This window comes from Nyctereutes procyonoides, unplaced genomic scaffold (genome assembly GCF_905146905.1).
Source record: "Nyctereutes procyonoides isolate TBG_1078 unplaced genomic scaffold, NYPRO_anot_genome, whole genome shotgun sequence".
NCBI classification, from domain to species: Eukaryota; Metazoa; Chordata; class Mammalia; order Carnivora; family Canidae; genus Nyctereutes; species Nyctereutes procyonoides.
This window is the reverse complement of record NW_026575140.1, coordinates 46,561,525-46,587,022: the sequence shown is the minus strand read 5'-3', so window position 1 is coordinate 46,587,022 and position 25,498 is coordinate 46,561,525. Positions and strand designations below refer to the sequence as shown.

The 25,498-nt window shown below is 39.2% G+C and overlaps 1 protein-coding gene across 1 annotated transcript; it reads right to left on the bottom strand.

The window, feature by feature from the left end:
- Positions 1 to 22,164: 22,164 nt before the first annotated feature.
- On the bottom strand, positions 22,165 to 23,287 carry LOC129497527 (SERTA domain-containing protein 4-like). Its single transcript, XM_055306452.1, is given in 2 exon segments — positions 22,165 to 23,109; positions 23,112 to 23,287. Coding segments are annotated over 2 exon segments (1,041 nt in total). The 5' UTR covers positions 23,218 to 23,287; the 3' UTR covers positions 22,165 to 22,174.
- Between the last annotated feature and the right edge of the window lie 2,211 nt (positions 23,288 to 25,498).

Below are 25,498 nucleotides of genomic sequence, written 5' to 3'. Positions count from 1 at the left end.
CAGCAACATATATTAAAAGAATATTAATTTTGCCACTGTACTGAGTGATGCTTATATCATAAATTAAGTGATAATATACTCACATATCTAATTCTTGGTTCTATTTTGTTCCATTGGTCAGAATATCTATCCTCATACCACCAATTTACTGCTAAACAAGTATTGCTTTACAATAGACCTTGATATCTACAAGAATTATTTGGTTTTGCTCTTCAAAATTACCTTGATTATTCTTTGTCCTTTATATTTCTATATGAATTTTAGAAATGACTTGTCAGTTTTACAACCACACATGTACACAACTTCTGGGAGTTTGATTGGGATTGTTTTGAATCTGTAGATTAATATGGAATGATGGCCCTGCTTTCGTGCTGCCCTGTTTCATATAAACAAACCTTTAGAAAAGACAGTTTAAAGCAGAGGCACTGCATATATTTGTTTATAGACCCATTAGTACACCAGGACTGTGAGCTCATTAAGATAAGCAGACAAAAAAACCATGTGGCTTTATAAACAGCTTGTGCTGACTGTACATGGCTGCCCAAGACCCTGCCTGCTGGCTTTTTACTTTTGTCCTTTTATTTTCTTCATTTGCCAAACCATTAGGGGGATTTGGAGATTGTATTGTTTCAATGAGAACTCTGAATTTGAACCCCAGAGCAGGCCCCCCAAAGCCATTTCAGAATCCCTATTGGAAATATTTCATTGTTGCCGTTGCCTTCAAACCATTTAAAAGCAGTTTATGGTAAAAACAGAAAAAAAAGCTCAGCCCATGCATCAAGGAGCAAGACATATTATAGTTATCTTTAAGAGAGGTAGCAGAAAGAAACTTAACAGAGCATACATACCCTTCCTTGCAAATGATCTTCTGAGCTATGCTCTCTACTTTCCCAGATTGTTACTTTTCCCTTGCTAGACTGGCAGATTGCCTGGCCACAAAAATGCATTTGGAACATCATGCAGGCCAAACAAACAGGAGTTAATGGGAATAGAGATGGAGGAGGACCCAGTAGTCACACACCTTTATCCCTAAGGTCTTTGCCCTTGAAAAAGAGGCAGCAAAATGCTTCAGCAATCAGATTTGCCCTCCACTCTCCCTGCCTGCAGAACATCCTCACAATGAAAAATGATTTGCACAAGTAATCTCTGCAGGGTACACAGTGCATGGGCGAGATCTATCTGAATGTAGGGCATAATATTTTACCTCCAACTTTAAATTCTTTTCAAGCATTAGAAGTTGAAATACTTGCATAATGAGTTATCACGTACTTAAACTCAGATTCTGTCATTAACATTCTATGTTGTACCACATATCTATCCATCTATCTTCACATTCTACCCACCTATCAAATTAGCCTGTTGTTGCTTTACAAAACTAATAGACATTAAGGAATCACCTTTCTGGCAAAATAAAGTAGCAGGGATTGACTAAAACAATGAAAAAGTGGACACACATGAAATATTTTTTAATGATTTTATTTATTTATTCACGAGAGGCACAGAGAGAGAGGGAGAGAGGCAGAGACACAGGCAGAGGGAGAAGCAGGCTCCATGCACGGAGCCTGATGTGGGGCTCGATCCTGGGTCTTCAGGATCACACCCTGGCCCAAAGGCAGGCGCTCAGTCGCTGAGCCACCCAGGGATCCCCAAACATGAAATATTTTTAAGGCACTCTGGAAGGCAGCATGGAATAATGATCTCTAGGATATATAAAACAAGGAGATGAGCTCTACAGTAGACCTAGGTTACTACCCCAAGGATGTTTCCAGGCTGCAATGCAAAATGACAGAAACCAGACTGAGACTGGCTAAGACTCTGCATTGCAGAGATGGAGCTGACAGTCTGGAGAGATCCAAACAGAGTTCACAGAATTGAGTGCTGGAAAGGAGACAGATGTCCAGAGATGAAACTCCCAGAGATCTGCAAAGAGTTCCCCTTGGGGACTTGGCTGAATACTACTCAGTATATACATGTGAGAAAACTATTCAAGATCACAAAAAGATCCCCCCCTCACTAAAGCAAAACAAAACACCTTAAAGTTAACAGTGCCCAGAACTCACAAAAAGTGAGGAATATGAACTAGTCTTACCAGTCCTACTAGAAAACCTCACTATTCATTCATACGGCATTGGGTACACAGAAGGGTCTTGCCTCTGTAGTTGGGAATACTCCATCTTATGCCCAGAAATTGTGTTCTCTCACCCAGCAAACTTTATAAAGCAAGGCCCAGAAAGAATAAAATATTTTCAAGTGGTCAGGCCAGGTGGCTCAGCAGTTTAGCGCCACCTTCAACCCAGGGCCTGATCCTGGAGACCTGGAATTGAGTCCCAAGTCATGCTCCCTGCATGGAGTCTGCTTCTCCCTCTGCCTATGTCTCTGCCTCTCTCTCTCTTTCTCTGTCTCTCTGTCTCTGTGTCTCTCATGAATAAATAAATAAAATCTTAAAAAAATATTTTCAAGTAACTTAATTGTGATCCAGAACAAAGCTCAAAAATATGTTTGGAATAGAAAACTAACACTCTCAAATATAAAATTCACAATGTCTGCAATCCAATGAAAAAACACTATGCATGAAAAAACACTAAATATTATTCACAATAATGAAAAGAAATAAAGAGTAACCTAAAAGTGGTGTTGTTTATGGGAGACTACCAGAAATAGCAAAGTAAATAGAGTAAGATAGTTATATAGATTTAAGTCCTTGTCTTCTTCTCCGTTGATAAGAATTTCTAGAAGTTTAGTTATCCTTATCCTGGCAGACAGGAAGATACCTTTACAAGTAGAGATTTCCCTTATAAATGTAAATTTTCCTTCTGAAAGGGTTATTTTTACTCTGTTTTCAGAACTTCCTTTGTATCTGCTCTTTCTTAAAAATAATAAGCTTAAATTTATCTTTATGTCAAAGAGACATAATTTGGAGTAGCAGTTCTGTTCACCTCCATCAGGAACAAGGCATGGAGATTTCACGTTTTACTACAAAGCTGTGGTAATCAAGACAGTGTGGTACTGGCACAAAAACAGACACATAGATCAATGGAACAGAATAGAGAACCCAGAAGTGGACCCTCAACTTTATGGTCAACTAATATTTGACAAATGAGGAAAGGCTATCCACTGGAAAAAAGACAGTCTCTTCAATAAATGGTGCTGGGAAAAGTGGACAGCCACGTGCAGAAGAATTAAACTAGACCATTCTCTTACACCAGACACAAAGATAAACTCAAAATGGATGAAAGATCTTAATGTGAGACAAGATACCGTCAAAATCCCAGAGGAGAACACAGGCAACACCCCTTTTGAACTTGGCCACAGCAACTTCTTGCAGGATACATCCATGAAGGCAAGAGAAACAAAAGCAAAAATGAACTATTGGGGCTTCATCAAGATAAGAAGCTTTTGCACAGCAAAAGAAACAGTCAACAAAACTAAAAGACAACCCACAGAATGGGAGAAGATATTTGCAAATGACATATCAGATAAAGGACTAGTATCCAAGATGTATAAAGAACTTATTAAACTCAACAGCAAAGAAACAAACAATCCAATCATGAAATGGGCAAAAGACATGAACAGAAATCTCACAGAGGAAGACATAGACATGGCCAACAAGCACATGAGAAAATGCTCCGCATCACTTGCCATCAGGGAAATACAAATCAAAACCACAATGAGATACCACCTCACACCAGTGAGGATGGGGAATATTAACAAGGCAGGAAACAACAAATGTTGGAGAGGATGTGGAGAAAGGGGAACCCTCTTGCATTGTTGGTGGAAATGGGAACTGTGCAGCCACTCTGGAAAACTGTGTGGAGGTTCCTCAAAAAGTTAAAAATAGTTCTGCCCTATGACCCAGCAATTGCACTGCTGGAGATTTACCCAAAAGATACAGAAGCAGTGAAACGCCAGGACACCTGAACCCCAGTGTTTATAGCAGCAATGTCCACAATAGCCAAACTGTGGAAGAAGCCTCGGTGTCCATCGAAAGATGAATGGATAAAGAAGATGTGGTCTATGTATACAATGGAATATTACTCAGCCATTAGAAACAACAAATACCCACCATTTGCTTCGATGTGGATGGAACTGGAGGGTATTATGCTGAGTGAAATAAGTCAATCAGAGAAGGACAAACATTATATGGTCTCATTCATTTGGGGAATATAAAAAATAGTGAAAGGGAATAAAGGGGAAAGGAGAAAAAATGAGTGGGAAATATCAGAAAGGGAGACAGAACATGAGAGACTCCTAACTCTGGGAAACGAACTAGGGGTGGTGGAAGGGGAGATGGGCGGGGGGTGGGGGTGACTGGGTGGTGGGCACTGAGGTGGGTACTTGATGGGATGAGCACTGGGTGTTATGCTATATGTTGGCAAATTGAACTTCAATTAAAAAAAAGGAACAAGGCATGGATGTCTTCTCTCACTACTCCTATTCAACATAATACTGGAAGCCTACCAATGCAGTAAGATTTTTAAAAAGAAATAAAAGATACATGGATTGGAAAGAAAGAACTAAAATCATCTTTGGTTACAGATAACATGATTGTCTATATAGAAAATTATGAAGACTTGACAAAATATTCTCAGAATAGGCAATTAGAGCAAGGTTTCAGGATAGAAGGTTAATGTATAAAAGTCAATTGTTTTCCTAAATACTAGCATTAGCAACTGGGATTTGAAATTACAAAGAAGAAGACCATTTACATTAATCAAAAAATTAAGTACTTAGGTATAAATGTTATATTTACAAGATTTTTTTTTTAGATTTTATCTATTTATTCATGACACACACACACACACACACACACACAGAGGCAGAGGGAGAAGCAGGCTCCATGCAGGGAGTCTGACGTGGGACTTGATCCTGGGTCCCCATGATCACACCCCAGGCAGAAGGCGGGGCCAAACTGCTGGGCCATTGGGGCTGCCCTATATTTACAAGATCTATATGAGTAAAACTACAAAATACTCATGAAAGAAATCAAAGATCTCAATAATGAAGGGATACTCAATATTGATTAATAGGAAGATTAAGTATCATTAAGAGATCATTTTTTCCTACTTTGATGTATAATGTAATCTCAATTGTATTAGTTTCTCAGAACTACTATAACAAGGTACCACTCATTGGCTGTTTTAAAACAATAGAAATTTATTCTCTCTCAGTTCTGCAGGCTAAAAGTCTGATATTGAAGTGTTGGAAGGGCCATCCTCCCTCAAAAACCTAATCTAAAAGTGTATCCGTCCTTGCTTCTTTCAGCTTCTTAAAACCCTGAACATTCTTTGGTTTATGGCAATGTAACTCCAGTCTCTGCTTCCATTGTCAGAGGGCCATTTTCTCCCTGTGTATCTCTGCAGTATTTCCCCTCTCACATGTCTGTCCCTGTGTCCAATTCCCTCTTCTAATATGATCATCAATCTAATTGGGCTACAGCCCACCCTAATAACATTATCTTAACCTGATTATATTGGCAAAGACTATTTTCAAATAAGGTCCCAATTACAAAAGTGAACAGCATGGATCACAGATCTAAATGAAAATGCAAACTATAGCTTCTAAAGGCAATGTAGAAGAAAATCTAGGTGATCTCGAGTTTAGTGATAAAATTGTAGATACAATACCAAAAGTGCAGCCCACGAAAGGAAATATTGACTTTATTAAAATTAAGAATAATAAAAAGATCTGTTCTGCAAAAGACACTGTTCAGAGAATAAAAAGCCACAAAGTAAAAAAGATATATTTGCAAAACGTAAATCTGATAAAGGGCTGACATCAAAATATACAAATAATACTAAAGAAAAGAAAAGAAAAAAGGCCAAAACACTGACAGCACCAATTGCTGGTAAGGAGACGCATGATTTAGTGATAGCTTATAAGTGTATATTTATGTAAAAACTTATCAAATTCTACGATTTAAATGTGAGGTTTATTGTATGTAAAATATACCTCAATAAATCTGTTAAAAATATTACAAACTTTAGTACACTTCTCACTAAACACTTCATCATGCTTCTCATTTATTAGAGTTCAAATTTTATTTATTTTTATTTTGAGATAAAAGTCACATACGATGAAATATTAAAAATATTAAATGAATATTTGATGGGTTTTGACAATTACAGACACTTATATAATCCTAATCTCTGTCAAGATACAAAATATTGCCATCACTTCTGATAGTTTCTTCACATCCTTTCCCATTCAATGGAGAATGAGAGACCCCAAATGCCTACACCACCATGATCAGGCAACTACTGTTTTAATTTTTCATTTAAATTCAATTAGTTAATATATATTAGTATTATTAGTTTCAGAGGTAAAATTTCATGATTCATCAGTTGTATAACACCTAGTGCTCATTACATCACGTGCCCTCCTTAATGTCCATCACCCAGTTACCCATCCCCATCTCCCCTCCCCTCCCCTCCAGCAACCCTCAGTTTGTTTCCTACAGTTCAGCATCTCTTATGGTTTGCCTCCCTTTTTGTTTTTATTTTATTTTATTTTATTTATTTTCTTTCCCTTCCTCTATGTTCATCTGTTTTGTTTCTTAAATTCCACATATAAGTGAAATCATACAGTATTTGTCTTTCTCTGACTGACATATTTTGGTTAGCAAAATATCCTCTAATTTCACCCACTTCATTGTGAATGGCAAGATTTCATTCTTTTTGATGGCTGAGTAACAGTCCATTGTGTATTTATGCCACACCTTTTCTTTTTAAGATTTTCATTTATTTATTTGAGAGAGAGCGAGAGAGAATCTGAAACAGACTTCACACTTAGTCCCAAGCCCAACAGGGGGCTTGATCCCAAAACCTTTTTTGAAGATTAGTTGACCATACAGTTGAGTGCCCATTTCTGGGTTCTCTATTCTGTTCCATTGATCTATGTATCTGTTTTTATGCCAGTATCATACTGTCTTGATGATCACAGCTCTGTAATACAGCTTGAAATCTGGACTTGTGATCCCCCCAGCTTTGGTTTCCTTTTTTGACATTCCTCTGGCTAGTCAAGGTCTTTTATGGTTCCATACAAATTTTAGGATTATTTGTTCCAGCTCTGTGAAAAATGTTGATGGTGCTTTGATAGGGAGTGCATTGAATGCATAGATTGCTCTGGGTACCATAGACATCTTTACAATATTTGTTCTTCCAACCATGAACACAGAATGTTTTTCTATTTCTTGGTGTCTTCCTCAGTTTCTTTCATAAGTGCTATAGTCTTCAGAGTACAAATCCTTTACCTCTTTGGTTAGGTTCATTCCTAGCTTTATTATGGTTTTTGGTGCAATTGTAAATGGGATCAATTCTTGATTTCTCTTTCTGCTGTTTCATTGTTAGTGCATAAAAATGCAGCAGATTTCTGTGCTTGATTTTATATCCTGTGACTTTGCTGAATTCCCATATCAGTTCTAGCAATTTTTTGGTGAGATATTTTGGGTTGTCTACATACAGTACCATGTCGTCTGTGAAGAGTGAAAGTTTGACTTCTTTGCCCATTTGGAGGCCTTTTGTTTCTCATTGCTGTCTGATTGCTGAGGCTAGGACTTCTGGTACCATGTTGAACAACAGTGATGAGAGTCGACATACACTCTTGATTTTTATTTTCATCATAGCTTAGTTTTGCTAGAACTAGATATGTATGTGTTGATTTTTTTTCTAGACCTTCACATAATGACATCATTAGTATATATTCTTCTATATAAAGTATCTTTTACTCAGTGTATTTTTTTTTGAGGGATTCGTTCATGATGTTGTTTGAAGCATCAGTTCATTCCTCTTTATTGTAGAAGAGCATTCCATTGCCCAAATATACTTCTGTTTGTTTATCCATTCTCCTAGTGATAGAAACCTAGGCTTTTCCCAAGTTTTGACTATTTTAAATAAAGATATATTAATATTCTTTAACAACTTTTTTTGTCAATACATACTTTCAGGTCATAAGAAATGGGTAGAACCTTTTTCAAAGTAGCTTTTTATATTTCACCAGCAATGGTTGAGAGTTCCAGTTGTTCCTCATCCTCACCAACATTTGGTGTTCTAATGGTATCTTATTTTGACATAACTGTCCATTTCAGAGTCTATTTCACTAATACCCTGAGTATCAGTTTCTACACAGTACCTGGCCCAAAGACAGAAATTAACAAAAAGCCATCTTTCAGGAAGTGGAAACGTAATGTCTTTTACTGTGTGATTTCCATGCAATCATTCTGAGTCACAGGCCTCTTTCTTCCTGTCTCCAATATACATTCCAAATTCTCTAAGACAGCCCTGCTAATTCTCTCTTAATTTCTGCTCTCCTTACTCATAAGCATATTTAATTGGATGGCTATATCTATTGTGGACACCTAATATACATGCAGATGAGTAGTCACTAGGAACATTTGAATATTTTAACAAGTAATTAACAATTTTAATAGCTGGGTTTCTTCTCCAGAGACTCTTATTAAAGAGAACTGTGTAATCTCCAGTCAATTTTAAAGAAAAGCAATGTTTGCTTCCCTTTGAAAGAAATCTGCATCTTTTGGGTACTTTCCAACAATAGTATTGATTCCTCTTCAGTTTTTCTTTACTGTTTTTGTCTTATTGTGGTGACATTGTGATGGTACTCATTTGGCGATCTCTGTCCGAACCAACATAGAAAAGTAGGAAGCTCCTGGTCAGACACCACCACTTTTAAGATTATTGGAGGCCTCTATAGTACTGATGAGGATACTATAGTATAGTATAGAGGTGGCCAGAGAGTCAGCACAACCCACAAAAGGTCCCTTGTACCTAGTAGGAAAGCACAAGAACAGTGACCAACAAGGCTGCCTGTGTTAATGATGATAAACATGTCATTGTCCACACATCAAACATGCCAACCAGAGGTGAAAATTAGACAATCAGGTTACAATCCAAGTTTTGATGCTATAAACCTGTCTTTTTATCTAAAAACTGGCTTCAGAAGTAACTATTTCTCCAGATCAGCATTTGACTTAACAAATTAACTTATACTAAGTGACTAGCAAGGCCTCTGATACTAATATTATAGTCAGTTAATATATATTAGCCTTCCAAAGTCCCCTTGGAAACAACCCATCCATTTTTCTTTTGTAGCATTTCTGGGGGTATAAGTATATACCTGTTAGTAATCAGTGTCAGGAGAAACCAGTGTGTCCTATGCCTCTCTCTGTTCCTGAAATGTACTTCTGATTCTGGAAGCAATGATGAGAGGGATGCATTCATACCTCCTCACAAGCAAAGGCCCGGTCTTTCATGATGGCACATATGGATTTCTGAAAGAGCCAAAACAGCAGGTGAAGTAACTTTAACAAACACCAGGAGATGCTGTGTGATGCTATTTGAAGCCACTAACTAGTGCTAAAGCATAAACTTCCACCACCTGTCTTCAGATGGACAGGCTTCATGATACAATTATACTCTAACTCATTTTAGGATTGAACTGAGGTTAGACTTCTTTCTAAGAACTTATTTTTTAGAGCAGTTTTAGTTTAACAACACAATCAAGAGGAAGGTACTAAGATTTCTCATATAGCCTTGTCTCTACACATGCAAAGAACTCCCCCTCATTATCAATATCACTCATCAAAGTGGTACATTTTTTAAACCAATAATAAACCTATACTAATACATTATAATCACTCAAAGTCCATAGTTCACCTTGGGGCTCATTCTTGGTGTTATATATCCTGTGCCTTTGGACAAATATAAAAAGATATGTGTTTATCATCACAGTGTCATATAAAATATTTTCACTACCCTAAAAATCCTGTGTTCCATTTATTCATCCCTTCCCCCACCAGCCAACCCCTGACAACCACTGATCTTTTTAATTGTCTCCATAGTTTTGCCTTTTCCAAATATCATATAGTTGGAGTCATACAATATTATATACATATGTATACAATCATACAGTAACCTTTCCTGATTGGCTTCTTTTGCTTAGTAATGACTAATTTCTTGATATCTCATTTCTTTTTAGTTCTGGGAAATAGTCCATTCTCTAGATGTATGACAATTTGTTTATCCAATTGAGTACTGAAGGACATCTTGGTTGCTTTCAAGTTTCTAGCACCTATGAATAAAGCTCCTATAAAATAAAGCTGCTATAAAAATAAGGTTGCATTTGGGTGCAGGATTTTTGTGGATTATTTTTCAGTTCTTTTGGGTAAATAACAAGGAACACAAGTACAGGATCATATGGCAAAAATGTGTTTAGTTTGGTAATGAACCACGAAACTGTTTTCCAAAGTAGCTGTACCATTTTGCATTCCCATTAGTGATGCATGAAAGTTCCACACCTTTGCCAGCATTTCATGTTGTCAGTGTTCCAGATTTTGACTTTTCTTTTTTTAAAATAAATTTATTTTTTATTGGTGTTCAATTTGTCAACATACAGAATAACACCAGTGCTCATCCCGTCAAGTACCCACCTCAGTGCCCGTCACCCATTCACCCCCACCCCCCGCCCTCCTCCCCTTCCACCACCCCTAGTTCGTTTCCCAGAGTTAGGAGTCTTTCATGTTCTGTCTCCCTTTCTGATATTTCCCACTTATTTTTTTCTCCTTTCCCCTTTATTCCCTTTCACTATTTTTTATATTCCCCAAATGAATGAGACTATATAATTTTTGTTTGATTTTGACTTTTCTAATAGGTGTGTAGCAGTATCTCATTAGGTCAGACTTTCAAAAGTACCTTTTTTGTATGTGTATACCTCACTTATTTTCTCTCTCTTACCCTGTTTCCCTTACTCCCTCACAGGTATTTCCTCAGGGTAGTCTCTCAATGAGTCACTTCCACAAGAATTCCTATCTCAAGCTCTAGGAACCTGACCTGAGATTGATAGAGTGACAAAGTCTAGTTCAAAAAGTAAGACTTTCAACAGCTACATGGATATTTCCAAATAGCTCGATGTTTTGCCTTTAGTAGTCAAAATATCTGGATACATGTCTGCCAGTGTTTGGCATTCATTTTAAAGAAGCCAAGAAACGGGGGTTTGTTAGACAAATGAATGGTTGGTGTAGCAGTATTTCAGGCTTTGAACCTCTCACACTGGAATCTTCTAGCCTCAGGGCTGTAACACCATAGCACATGTTCGATCTAGAAGAATGGTGCTGGGAAATCTATGTATAACTGTATGAAATCTGTCCCTCCTAACTTGTTCCTCCTCTTCTGGTCTGTATTCCATCCTCCATCCTGGCACCAGATTAATTCTTCTCAGAGCTTCACATAATCAGATATTAAAATTCCATGTGTTTCCTGGGAAAGAGAAGTAACATAAATGTGTAAATTTGTGGTCATAAAACAATAGGGCGGGTAATTCCTATAGCAAACTGGTGATGAGCAGGCTCTACCTACAGAGAATAAGTTAATTTTTAAATGGTAATAAAACATTTTCTTGAGCAAAACATCTGCTCATTGACCTCAGCCTGAGGTCTGTGATTTTGTGCTCCTACTGTTTTATATCATGACTGTGTTCAAATGTCTGGAATATCTCCTACCTAGCTTTATGGAAGTACCCATATTTCTCTGGAATCTGGGCATACAATGTCTTCAATGGTTGACCCCAGCCTACCTTCCCAGTTTTTTCTTCCCTCTACTTCTATGTATCCTCCAATATTCCTGTTGAACTCTGCTGTTGACTATTCCTCCAAGTAGGCAGCACTTTGTCATCTGATTCTGCTTATGTCATCCTTTTTGCTTGAAATATTCTCTCAATGCTTTGTTTACTGAAATATGACTGTTAGAATCCAGAAGCTGTCTCATCTACATCCTTCAACAATTAGGCTTTTCTAATTACTCCTACAGAGTGTATTTCTACTTTTCCCTTATATTTACATAGCCCATTAGAGAAAAATTTTATTCACTCCTTGAAGCCATTTTATATATTCTTACCACCAATTTACAGATGAAGAAACTAAAATATTGAAGGCTAAGTGAGTTGACTAAGGCTATATGGTTATCATCTTAACAAACCACCTTTCTATGAAATTTTACTTGGACTTGCATACCCAGTATTTGTATACCAAACTATACCTTTACTATTGGTTTTATGAGCATGTGCCTTACCTTTCCAATTTTTTTTACGATCCACAGGACTTCTCACAGTGCTTGGATCATAGTAGAAGATCAATGAACACTCAAGATTTGAATAGAGTTTATGCTAAGTAGAATGTGTGTGTGTGTGTGGGTGTGTGTGGTGTGTGTGTGTAGGGTGAGCAGGGAAAAACATCTACAGCAACCTGGGGTGATCAGAGGAGGGGGCTTGTAAGCTTAGAGATGTTTCAGATAACACAGTGTCATTATTTCCCCAAATTGGGCATTGACAGTTGAAACTGGCATAGCTGGTTCCCCTAAACTTGTTTTAAAAAGTACAAAAACAAAAATATCTTGAATTTCCTCATTGATGGTGACTATCTGCCACCCTCTGGCCATTTCTATCTTTATTTTTTATTTTTATTTATTTATTTATTTTGTATATTTTTTATTGGAGTTTGATTTGCCAACATATAGTATAACACCCAGTGCTCATCCCATCAAATGCCCTCCTCAGTGCCAGTCACCAGTCCCCCCATCCCCCCACCCATCTCCCCTTCCACTACCCCTTGTTGCTTTCCCAGAGGTAGGATTCTCTCATGTTTTGTCACCCTGTCTGCCATTTCTATCTTTAACTCACCACTGGATCCACCTCTTTTCTTATCACCTGCTTGAATGCAAACCAACCCTTCAATACAATAGAAGCTTTGCTGATGCCCAGCAATGCCATGATTTCTGGAGTAAAAATGAATCTGCTTTGCAAAAGTTCTTTTTTAAAAAATATCTATTTATTTTTTATTGGAGTTCAATTTGCCAACATATAGCATAGCACCCAGTGCTCATCCCATCACGTGCAAAAGTTCTAAGGAAAAAAAAAGTCATTGGAAAGATTGTGTGTATGTGTGTTCAGGCTGAACACAAGTGTCTATGCACACCCAATTATCAGTTTTTTTTTCAGAAGACATCAATAACAAAGTTCCACTGTGTTATCAGTGAGATGAGTCCCACATGATGAAATGGTCTCCATAGAAATGATTTATCATACTTTGCAAAAATAGCTTGTTCTGAACGTGAGAAAAAAATGAAATAGTACCTTGAATTCCATGTGACCTCTCCCCACTGCTAATTTAGCCTATGAGCATCTGGGTCATGTTTTGGATAGGAGCACGAATTTAGGAAATAAGCTCTATTCCATACAAGTTCTGTGGAAGAGCCAAGAGATATGCATTCCTGGGAATCTGGGACTTGGTTCCTATCATTTATTTGTTCCTTTTCACCAGAGACCCCAGAGGATGTGAGCTTTCTGGATCTAGACACTGTACCTTGAGAGTCATGATAGCTATCATTTTTTTGTGCATAGCATGCACTGTATAACCATTCTAGATAATTAGCTCATCTAATTCTCATAGGAACCTTAAGTATGAGAGTAGTGTTATTAGGCCCTTTCTTATAAAGAAGCTTCTGTTCAGATTGATTGTGCAATTTAGCCAAAGTCTTTCACAATCAATACAATAGTTAAGAGTAGAACCCAAGTCAATAAACTATACTTTATTGACTCTGGGCCTTGCACAATGCATTCTTCTGGTAGATGTTCAGATGAATGAATGGATCTAGGAATAAATGAGTGAGGATAGGAAGATGTTGATTAGAGTCTTGTTAACTGTCAAGAGTCTACTCAAGGCTGGGGGCAGGTTGTGGGGTTCATACCATACATCTATCATATACTCATGCTGGTGAAAGCCTTGCTAAATAAATTGCTTAAGCAAATCTCTCCAGCACCTACCTAATACATTGATTGAGAGCCCCTGGGAGAACAATTCACTTAGGTCAGCTAAAGCTGAACCACTCAACCTAAATTCAGAAGTGCATGGAGGCAGAGTTTCCCCCAGCCAGAAGCTCCATGTAAGGGCTCTGGATTCTCAGTCACTGGCCCTGATCTAACTCAGCCTCTTTTCTGGCTCTGGCTCAGCCCTAGCCAGATGGAAGATATTTCTGAAGATGTAGGGTGGTTTAGGAGCTGTGGCTTCCAGACAACAGAGGTGCTGAGTGGGCTTTCGAATACCACACAGAGGGACTAATGGGGGGGGGGGAATTTCAAGAACTATGATTTCTTCCTGGGAGAAGAGGATATTAAAAAAAAGTCATCTCTGCTTTGTCTACGTGTTGGTAAGCATTGATTTTTTTCCATCCGTGGTCTTTTGATGAAATTACCATGCCTGAGGACATCAAACAGACTTACCACCCAGACAGGACATAGTCTTGTCCAATTCAGATGTACAGGGCTCTCTGTTTCTCTTATTCAGCCATAGGAGGTGCAGTTTATGTTCCTCATGGAAACAAGGCCAGAGTCCCAGTCATAGAAGTTGCAAAACAATAGGGAAGACCTGGTATCCACCCGTCAGATCTGAGCACACGATAAATATCTTTCCAGCTCTTCTCTATGACTCCTGTCACTACATTTTTACTCTAGACACCCATAACTCATAGTCATTACCTCTGATGTGACAGAGAGTACTGAGACCAGCTATAAAACAGGGGCGATTGCAAGGCCCAGGATGGCTGGTTTCTGCTTCTTGAGAGAATAGTAGAGAGAAGCCTCAGGATATAGGGGACACATAAACTGGCTACAGTGTGGTCTGTTCTTTCATCTTCGGCAAAGCTGGTAGTTTATGGATCCTAGAGTAAAGAGAACAGAATTATTATTTCTGATATTTTGCAGTATAAAAATCAGGGAAGATTTTTCACCTGTGCTATGTGCAAAGTTCTGATGAGGTTTTTTTTTTTTTTTTTTTTTATCAAGTCTCGGCCCTAGAGACTCTTATAAACTATGTGGCAGAGGGACATGTAAAAACTGAATATATTTAAAGACCTAAATATAAGATCTGAAACCATAAAATTCCTAAAAGAAAACGTAGCCAGTAATCTCTTGGACATTGGCCTTAGCAACCTTTTTCTGAATATGACTCCTCAGGTAAGGGACAAAAAAAAAAAAAAAAAAAAGCAAAAATAAACTGTTGGAACTATATCCAACTGAATAGGTTTTTGCACAGCAAAGGAAACTGTCAACAAAACAAAAAAGGTTGGGATCCCTGGGTGGCGCAGCGGTTTGGCGCCTGCCTTTGGCCCAGGGCGCGATCCTGGAGACCCGGGATCGAATCCCATGTCGGGCTCCCGGTGCATGGAGCCTGCTTCTCCCTCTGCCTATGTCTCTGCCTTGTCTCTGCCTCTCTCTCTCTCTGTATGACTATCATAAATAAATAATTAAAAAACAAAACAAAAAAAAGGCAACCTACTGAATGGGAGAGGGTGTTTGCAAATAATATATCTGATAAGGAATTAATATCTAAAATATACAAAGAACTCGTACAGCTCAATACCAAAAACAAGAAAACAAATAATCTAATTAAAAACTGGGCTGAGAACTTGAATGTACTTTTTTTCAAAGAAGACAGAGAGGTGATCAACAGACACAGAATGCTCGATATCACTAATTGTTAGGAGAACACAAGTCAAACCCACAATGAGATATTGCCTCACACATGTAGGATGGGGGTTCTGGGATATCACAATTTAACCATGTCCACACAGAAAAAGGCTTAGTTCCCTGTGAAAGCAGCTTGGGCAGGACTTTCATTTTTGTAAGACTTTATGTCATTTACTATTTTAATTCTGGATCTAGTAATAGCATTCCTGATATGGAACTGTGCCTTTGGGATGAAATAGTTCCCTGTTTGAAACACTTCATTTTATTGGACTCCTAACAACTCACAGAGTGTCTTAAAAAAAGTAGACATCTATCTTGGAGCAGCACAAATAGTGGTGAAAACATGGTGCTGAAAGTTCCAGGTCCAAAAAGAGCTCTGGGAAAGATGGCTGAGATAGTGTCATCACCATCTTCTAACTGTGGCTACATTCTTAAGCCAGACCTGGGGAAAAGAATTATTCCTATAGACTTTCACTCCACCCCCAAATCTTCAACATTAAGTGCTGAGAATTTTTTTAAGTGCCAGGATATCTGTGAATCACTAGGTCTTGAAATGAAAAGTCTTCTATTTTCACACTACTCCTTAGGCATCTACCCAGCAAAATAAGCTAATGAGGAAAAGCTGGCCACGTTTCCTACAGGATTTAAGACACTCATTTCCAAGAGTGGGCAAAAGATGATTTTGTGATGGCTTTAAGTAAAGATTAAATAAATCTGTGAGCCCGCGAGGCCTCCAGCAGGAATCTCTATTGAGGGGGAAAATGTTTTCTCTGTTTACAGACATCTTAGCAGTGACCTTTGCTATACAATTACTGGAGCACTTTCATACACTGCTAAAATTCTGGGTGGGCAAGGATTTGAGTGAATAAAATAGTTGATATTTGGAATGTGAATGAATTTCCATTCCAGCACAGTTTTTGTTTGTTTGTGTTTTTGCTTTTCTTTTTTTAAGACTTTCTGAGGAACCTGCTATTCAAGATGGACACCTGACTGGAAGTTACAGGCATGGGCTGATGTGAGAGGAGGAGGAGAGGAAGGAGAGAGGCAGACAGACAAGGATGAAATCAGGAGGATATGAGATAAAGACAGGATATGAGGTGATGAAGAAGGTGAAATAAAAGATGAAGCTGAGAAAGGGGGAGGCAATAAGAAGTGAAAATAAAAGGAAAAAATTAAAAAGCATATATGTATAGAGGGATTGGAAGGGAATTAGGGAGAGAAAGGTGATACAAAGTGTGTTCCAGTGAGAGAAGCGAGAGGGAGAAAACAGAGTGCAAATGAAAGCCTTCAAAAGGGAGAGAAGTTGGGCAGCCCAGGTGGCTTAGCGGTTTAGCGCCGCCTTCACCCCAGGGCCTGATCCTGGAGTCCCGGGATCGAGTCCCATGTCAGATCCCTGCGTGGAGCCTGCTTCTCCCTCTGCCTTTGTCTCTGCCTCTGTATGTGTGTGTGTGTGTCTCATAAATAAATAAAATCTTTAAAAAAGGAGGGGAGGGGAGAAGTGAGTATAAAGACAAAGAGGAAGGGAGTCATACCTGAGAGCTAAGTAGAAGAAAAACAGCTAGCACAAGAGAAAGCTCTCCATGGGCAGGGATGGAGGGATGTTGGCTGGTCCAGAGAAACTGGGGTCTTCTTTTTCCTCTGATGTCCTGGACGTTTATCCCATGTTACAACCCCATAGCTGATGAGATAGATGGTGAGGTGAAAATAATGGAAATGCCTCTACTTCATGCTGGTGGCCAGACTGCAGTGTGATTAACAATTCGAGAGATTGTTTTCCAACTTTGATGCATCTCTAGCATATGCTTAACATTTTTTTTTTTTTTTAATTTTATTTATTTATTTATTTATGATAGGCACACAGTGAGAGAGAGAGAGAGGCAGAGACACAGGCAGAGGGAGAAGCAGGCTCCATGCACCGAGAGCCCGACGTGGGACTCGATCCCGGGTCTCCAGGATCGCGCCCTGGGCCAAAGGCAGGCGCCAAACCGCTGCGCCACCCAGGGATCCCTAACATTTTTTTTATTAAAAAAAAAGTTAATCCCTTCATGAAATTGAATTGTGACTACCTTGTTTAGATGACAGTGCCCTCTTTAGGGCTGAGGCTCTGAGCCTGGGCATGCAGGGTTAGAAGTAAACCTCTTCCAAGAGGAGGTTCACTTTGGTTTCCTCTCCTAGCCTGCCTTTTAGGGCTAAGTGCTTAGCATTGTAGGAAAAAGTTGGCTGCAACATTAATGTTGTTCTTAGAGCCAGGGTCCATGGTAGGGACAGAAGTCTTAGGAGAGGATCTGGAGGGACCATGATGCTTATAAGACAATGTGTTCTGAACACCTGCACACCAGCAGGTCCAGATCTACAAAGCCATGGAACTCAGCATTAATCATGGTGTATTAGCTGAAAAGCTCATGAATAAGAAGGCATGGTCCTGATTATCAACTCAGACAGGCATGGAAATTCCTGCTTGAAAAGTCACCACAGTATCATCTCATTGGTATTGTGCTTCTTGAAGAGAACTACAGTCTGATAATACAAAGTGATAAGGACCAGCCCCTCTCTGAAAAAGGAGATCCTCAGGTTGGGGTCAGGGATTCCAAAGGTCATCAGATCCAGTCAACTGCCTCCAACTGGACCCCACACCCGTGGACTGGGAAGGACAGGCAAACACAACTCAGGGAGATGAAGTGGGAAGGCTGGAGCTACCATCCCACTCTATTGCATGCTCACCAAGCCCTTTTGTCCAGTGAAATTATCTTGGTTATAACTACAGAGATCTGAATATTAGGGGAAATTTAGAAGTCAGTTCTCTCTGGATTTGTCATTAGAAACACACATTTGAGTTAAAGTCCTTCCTTTTACCAGTGGGATATCTTTTATTAAAAACTCAATCTCTAGGGTTCCCTGGGTGGCTCAGTGGTTTAGTGCCTGCTTTGGCCCAGGGCGCGGTCCTGGGGTCCAGGGATCGAGTCCCACATCGGGCTCCCTGCGTGGAGCCTGCATCTCCCTCTGCCTGTGTCTCTGCCTCTCTCTCTCTATGTCTATCATGAATAAATAAAAAAAAAAATAAAATAAAAAACTCAATCTCTCTGAGCCTCAGTTTTTTCACCTATAAAGTGTCATGATGATGCATACCCTATAAGCTCATTGTGGAAATTAAGGGCAACACAGGGCCAGTGTCAACACCCTTCCAGTATATAATTGGTGACAATACATAAAAGCTTTATCATTACTGTCTTTAAAGAATCTGATGATCTAAACAAAAACTCATGAAAACCACATTTCAGTTAGCTCAATGAGGAAGAAACAATTCTTTCTTAAGTGTTGTTTTGGATTATGCTGAATTTATATGTACCCTTCCCTCTGCCCCCTGGTATTTCCTCATACTCTGTATCCCAACATTCCCCAGGCAGATCCTAAGTAAACTTTGTGGTCAAGAAGAGGCCCTTGGTCTAAAGGCTGCTTCCCCTGTAATGGTAGAAGAGTTCATTCTCCCACTCCCTCTCCACTTGCGTGACTAAAATTGAATTAATAGAATTCAACAGATTAAGAAAAGTAATGTCATCCCACAACTTTATTACCTTGTAAGAGATAATGGCAACTCCAGATCCCAGAGGGCAATTACAAAACTATAGCACATCATTCATGAATAAACCAAATACATCCACCCCCTTCCTGAGCTGATTTTCTGCCACCTTTCTGCAGTGCTTCAGAGAGAGCCTTTCAGCTCAGGGGTGCAGTGAGCCTCCCTTCTCAGCCCTCCACCTTCTCCTTTCTTAATCATCAGCAGGGATGACTGCTCTTTCAGCCATAGCATATGAGGGAGAACTCAGTGCATAGCTGCATGTCAAGTGCCTATCCAATAATTATATATTACCTTTGCAAAAAATGTAATTTATTGTCTTAAGGATGCAAACTACAATAAGGGCTAGGATGCAGCTGTGCCTCATGAGTAACTAAATCTCAGATATTGCCAGGCACCAGGACTATTTAATCTTTCAGTATGCTCCTTGCAGATTGGCTTCTGTCCCTCAGATAGACATCTTCCACATGGCTGAATTTAACCTGGCCCCTGGATATGTGCCATAAGGTGTGACAAAAACTTTATCACCAGTGAGGCACTGAGGCTTGTTCTCTTATGCTTCAAGCTAAAGTATCAATAATAATAATAATAATAATAATAATAATAATAATAAATTAAAAAAAAACTCTAACCTATCTAGCTTAGGTCAAAGGTCTGTGTCTGCTTTTAGAGTGATGACTATGTCCAGGGAAGCTGGATCAATAAAAATATGGCATCTTTTTTGGAAACCACAGTGTTGGAGTGATGAAAGAGGGACCTATTCCCAGTAGGAGAGGAGAAGGTAAGGTGTACTTTCTTGGAAACTCTAAGACAAAGCCAAAAAAAAATCTATTATGATAGTGTAAGGATTTTCAGAGAGAAATCTAATGAAGATAGTTGCTTTTAATGTCAGGCCACCCTAAATGGGATTTTCTGCTTTGTTTGCCCATTTCTCCATTGCAATCACAGAAGCTTAGTTTCTTTGTGTTCACAGTGTTGATGTTGAATGAACTGGAAGAAATGGGACACTAAGTAACTCACCAACTGAAGATAGGGTCATTCTGACTTTGCAAACTCATTCTTTCCTACTTAAACTTTAATGATTGAGATCTTCAAAGCTGAACGCTAGGCTCCTTTTTTTCTCACTTTTTATTGAGGATATCACTTTTATTGAGGATATCATTCAAGTCATTATATACCATTATAAATATATGTAAGTGACACAGAGACATTTTTTTTCAGGACACAATTTATCTCTAAGCTCTAGACATATATAGTCAAATGCCTTCCTGATTTCTCTCCTTGAATGTTTCTTTTCTTTTTTTTTTGAATTTTGATCGTTTTAATAAATATATATCAAGAAAACCTCACTTTATTACAACACGTTCATATACAAGCATCTATCATCTAAGTTTTCAACATCAAATGTTTATCAAATATTGAAAATAAAGGACAAAACATTACTAGACTATTTAGCCATAACACAAGAACATGTTTTAAAAATTGGTCCTTGTGGACATTTTCCAAATGATGATCCTACTCATACACTGTATGAATGAGACCTATATTTAATATTAATAACAATAATAAAAAAGCTTTATCTTGGAGAAACTGGGAGGACTTACTTATTTCCTCCGTTTGGCATTTGGTTCCCGTGAAGTATTGTTTAAGGAGGCCCTAGTCAATTAGCAACCTTGGAAATTGGAATACAGTTTAGCAGGAGGAGCTGGCTGGAGTGGAAGGAAGGAAGGACGGTCAGAGGGGCACTCTGAACACTTTTGCAAATGTACAAATTAAAGAAATCATTGAGAAAAACGTCGACCAAATACATGGTAGCTATTGCCAACTGAGTCCCATTTCTCCAAAATAACTTTCCAAAAACTAAAGTCTTTACATTCTTTAAGATAAAACCTCATTGATCACCACATCATTTATTAACATTGTGCTTCTTAATCAACAGCAAAAGTCATATATAAAAAACCACATGCTTTTTATAATCTAAACGAGTGAAATGATGCAAAACAGATTAAAGTATAATGCATGCCACTGGTTCATGAACTTCACTGGACAAGAAAACAAAACAAAACAAAACAAAAACCCAAAACCCAAAAAACCCAAACCCCAGCAACGGACCGTTGCCATAGAAAAGCTCAAGCAGCTTAGTGCTGGTTTCTAACAGCTCTATTGTTTCCCCCATCCCTTTCTAAAAATGCCAAATCCAAAAGCAATTGGGCATCAAAAACAAAGGAAGAATAGAGATGTTGAATCAAAAGTTGAACACAATAGTTTCGAAGTTAACGGTTTCCAAACAATATTGATCCACCCTGTGTATTTTTTTTCCTGTTTGTTAAATCCCTGCTGTAACTCTGATTTATCCTTAATTTTCACATTGGCAAAAATTAAGATAAAGTAAGGCACCAAAAATCGCCCTGTATAACACCTCTCTAACTGCCTAATCACGCATCACAGGCAAGCCAGGAACTTGCAGGGATTACCCTTCTACACATATTGTTGATTGCCGCACCCAGACAGGTGTTTCATTATGTTACATCCTATTTTCATCTTTCACCCAAGACTGTTAAATACAAGTACTTAACGGCACGGTGAAGCCACTTCATCTAGCTCCCTGTCTTTGGTCTTTTATTCAGAAAAAAATACTGTATCATAGAGAAGAAGCAGACATCCTTTGCTGGTTATGTTGGTTTGCTTTCCAAATAACTACCTAATTAATTGGCAAACATGATGCAGTTTTTTTAGCTAGTGACAGGCTCCTTGGGGGGGTATTGGAAAGATCACAAGGGCACGTTGTCCCCCAGTCTAATCTACTGACCTTTTCTGTAGGACAACTAAGGTATACTTTTAAGCATTAAGTCAACTGTTTTCTTGGGAACATCACCACATTTCTAAGTAGCTCGCTGATGCCTACTATACAGATGTTTTATGCAATCTGCTCTCCAGGAATTAAAACGACACGGCGTGTTAATGGCATAATTTTATCAGTTGTACAAAACTATAAAATCCATTCAAAATAAAATTTATGAGAGCTAATTGACCATGCTGTGCATGCTTCAGAAGCTTCGGTGAAAAGATGGCTCATATTTTACTCCCTTTGCCACAGCACGGTTTGTTACTTGGTGAAGGCTCCTTTTTCCTTAAGGACTTTTTCCAAGACTCACTCACATTGCTTTTTTCATTATATCCAGTCTCAAAATAATCATAAAATTGGCCTTTGCACTCAAAAGCAAGGTCATTTCCCCCAGGTTCATGGCTTAGGGGGCCACCATCCCTGCTGGTGTCATTATTTGCTTTCTCATCACTTACTGGGGCCTTTTCCTGAACACCTAGTGACCTGACATTAGTGACAAAGATTTCATTGGCAGGTACCTGGCCATCACCTTTGTAAACAGATGTGCTGCCTACATCGAAATCCACCTGGTGGGAACAACTCGGTAAAGGCGGGGGGGAGGGGGGGGGGCGGGGGGACGGGGCAGTGGTGGAGGCACTTCCGACGCTAGCATGGAGGGAAAGGGGTCCATTTAGGTAGTGACCACCACATTCTTGGTAAAAGCAGCAGGCATGAAACTTTTCACACTCCTCTTTGGCCATCCGTGGTCGTTTCCGGTAAGGACAGTCTTGAGCCATAAACCACTCTTGGGCAGAGGTGCCATTGAAAGAGCAGTCAGGAAAGCACCAGTTATTCTGCATGATGATTTCTCCATGGATCCTTTTCATCAAATTGTTTATAAGGACAGATCTTCGGAGGTACACTTCGGGATCATCGATAAACTTTAGCTTTTCTAAGGACAAATAAAGGATGTGGGCTCGTTCCTCAAAAATCGAGATGGTTTTATGGCTACAGCTGCTGAGTGGTGGGTGAAAATCCTCTTCTTCCACATACTTCCTCTTAAAGTATGTGATCTTGGATGTTGTTATAGGATTTGAAATTCCCCTGTAATGTGATCCTGCCAGTGGGGGACCGGCTCCCCGGTCTCCCTGCAGAGGAGCCTGTGCTGGCCCAGGGGGCTCAGTCCTCCGTAGCTGTCAGCCTCCCATAGCGTCTGGTACCCAGCAATTTCAGCAGCTCCTTCCGAGACAATGGGCTCGCAGAATCTATTCATGGACAGAACCAGAGTCATCTCTGACAGCCTCAGATCGCGGGGTCAGCCGGGAGGCGGCGGCCGGAGCGCTCGCGCCACCGCGGGTCCGCTCGGGGCTCGGCGCCAGCCCGGCCGCCGCTGCACAGTCGCGCGGGGCCCGGCCCGGCGGCCCGGTGGGCGGAGGACGCTCTCCTTGAATGTTTCTAAAGCACACCAAATTTATCATGTAAAAACTATATTCATGACCTTCACCAAATTCTCTCAACTAAGTCATCATCCACTGTGACCTAACATTAAATACAAATATTTTTTTTTTATGATAGTCACAGGGAGAGAGAGAGAGAGAGAGAGAGAGAGAGAGAGAGAGAGGCAGAGACACAGGCAGAGGGAGAAGCAGGCTCCATGCAGGGAGCCCGACATGGGATTCGATCCCGGGCCTCCAGGATCGCGCCCTGGGCCAAAGGCAGGCGCCAAACCGCTGCGCCACCCAGGGATCCCTAAATACAAATATTTTTCATCCAGTGTCATGAACCTGAAGCCTACTTCTCCTTTAGCCCCTATACCTAATTTATTACCAAGACATTTACTAATTAAACATTTCTTCAAAATATCCATTTCTCTATGTATCAAATACGGTTTTAGTACAAGCTATAATTACCTTCTGCTTGAATTGCTAAAATGGCCTCTATTTGGTCTAATGTCCAACATTCCCACCTGCAGCAAAAGTGACCAGTTCAAAACTAAATAAAAGGACTTTGCTTACATGTTAAAAATTCTTCAATGCTTACATTAACCTAAGGATAAAGCAAAAAAATATTTCCGTTTCCGTGTGAAGCAGGTAGAAGTAAAGTTGGAGCCCCATACAGATTCAAATACACTGAGTCCTGCGTGACCCTCAATGACAATTTCAGCATGAAGGCCAATAGAAAACATTTGGGACATAGGGCACTTATCTTAATTGGCCTATACTCAAAGGATATCAGAGGTTTTTTATCTTGGGCATCTGACCCTTTAAGCAGTACTACATAAAGTATGTAAAGCATGGTTTCTGCTTAATTGTAGAAATGGATCCTCAAAAACTGACATACATGAAAAGACTGCAATCATAAAAATCAGAAAGATTCTCTTACATAAATAAAACATAGCTCAGAGACCTAAAATAAACCAGGCTATGATGCAATATATAACTGTATGTGTGGAGGTTGTGTAGATGCATGTGAATATTGAGAGATATCAAAGATAGCAAGGAGCTCATGTGAATTTCAAGTCCCCTAGAAATAATTTTGCTGTCAAAGTTTCAGATCAGCAAATATTAAGTTGTTTAATAAGCCATTTAACATAGTAGTTAAAAACATGGGCTCAGGAATACCTACCTCAAACCTGGCTCTGTTGCATTTACTGCTGCACTCTGGGAAAGTTACTTAACCTACTTGTGCCTTATTGTTATCAATTATGAGAGGAGTGATGATAATAGTATCTACTTTATTGGATATATTCAGAAGATTAATTATGTAATTTAAGGGCATTCCATGTTCTAATCCCTGGATCCATGACTATCTTACTTATGGCGAGGAGACTTTACATCTATGATTATGATTAAGGGACTTGAGTTGAGAAAACATGAGGTACTGTATTTGAAGGATACTTTGACAATGAGAGCTTTTAGATCTGGAATAGCAAAAACTCTCATGCTTCTGCTTCCCTATTAACAACTGACTACAGTCTCTTTCCCACTCTACCCCACCCATCTACCCTGAGTTGAAACAGAAACACTGAATGTTTCTCCACTCAGTCCCCAGCTGACCACCACCAGCCAGCCAATTGGTACTGGGAGATAAAACTAAACTAATTTACCTTCTTTTAGTTAGATGTGGCTAAAAGGCATTTCAGGTGGAGGGAACAAGAGTGGAGGGTCAAGCAGCAAAGCCTCAGCTATAAGGAAGCTTGAGAAGAATAGAATAATAATAATACTAATAATAGATAAATAGCATTCATTTTGTACTTGTTATATAATAAGAACCAGATACCTCAATTCTTATGACTCTGTGAGATAGGTACTATAATTACTTCTGTAATATGGATGGGGAAATTAAACAATGGAGCAATAAATATCATGCACAAAGATGAATGCCTGATAAGCAATAGATTTGGTAGATCTGAGATTCAACTTTTGGTAGTTTTGCTCCAGAGCCTGCTCCTTAGCCTCTGCCATACTCTGGGGATAGACCTGGGTTATATTGTGGAGTGTCTTGAATGACAGGACCTATCCTATAGGCAATGGGTAATTACAAGAGGTTTCTGAATGGAATGCGATTATGCC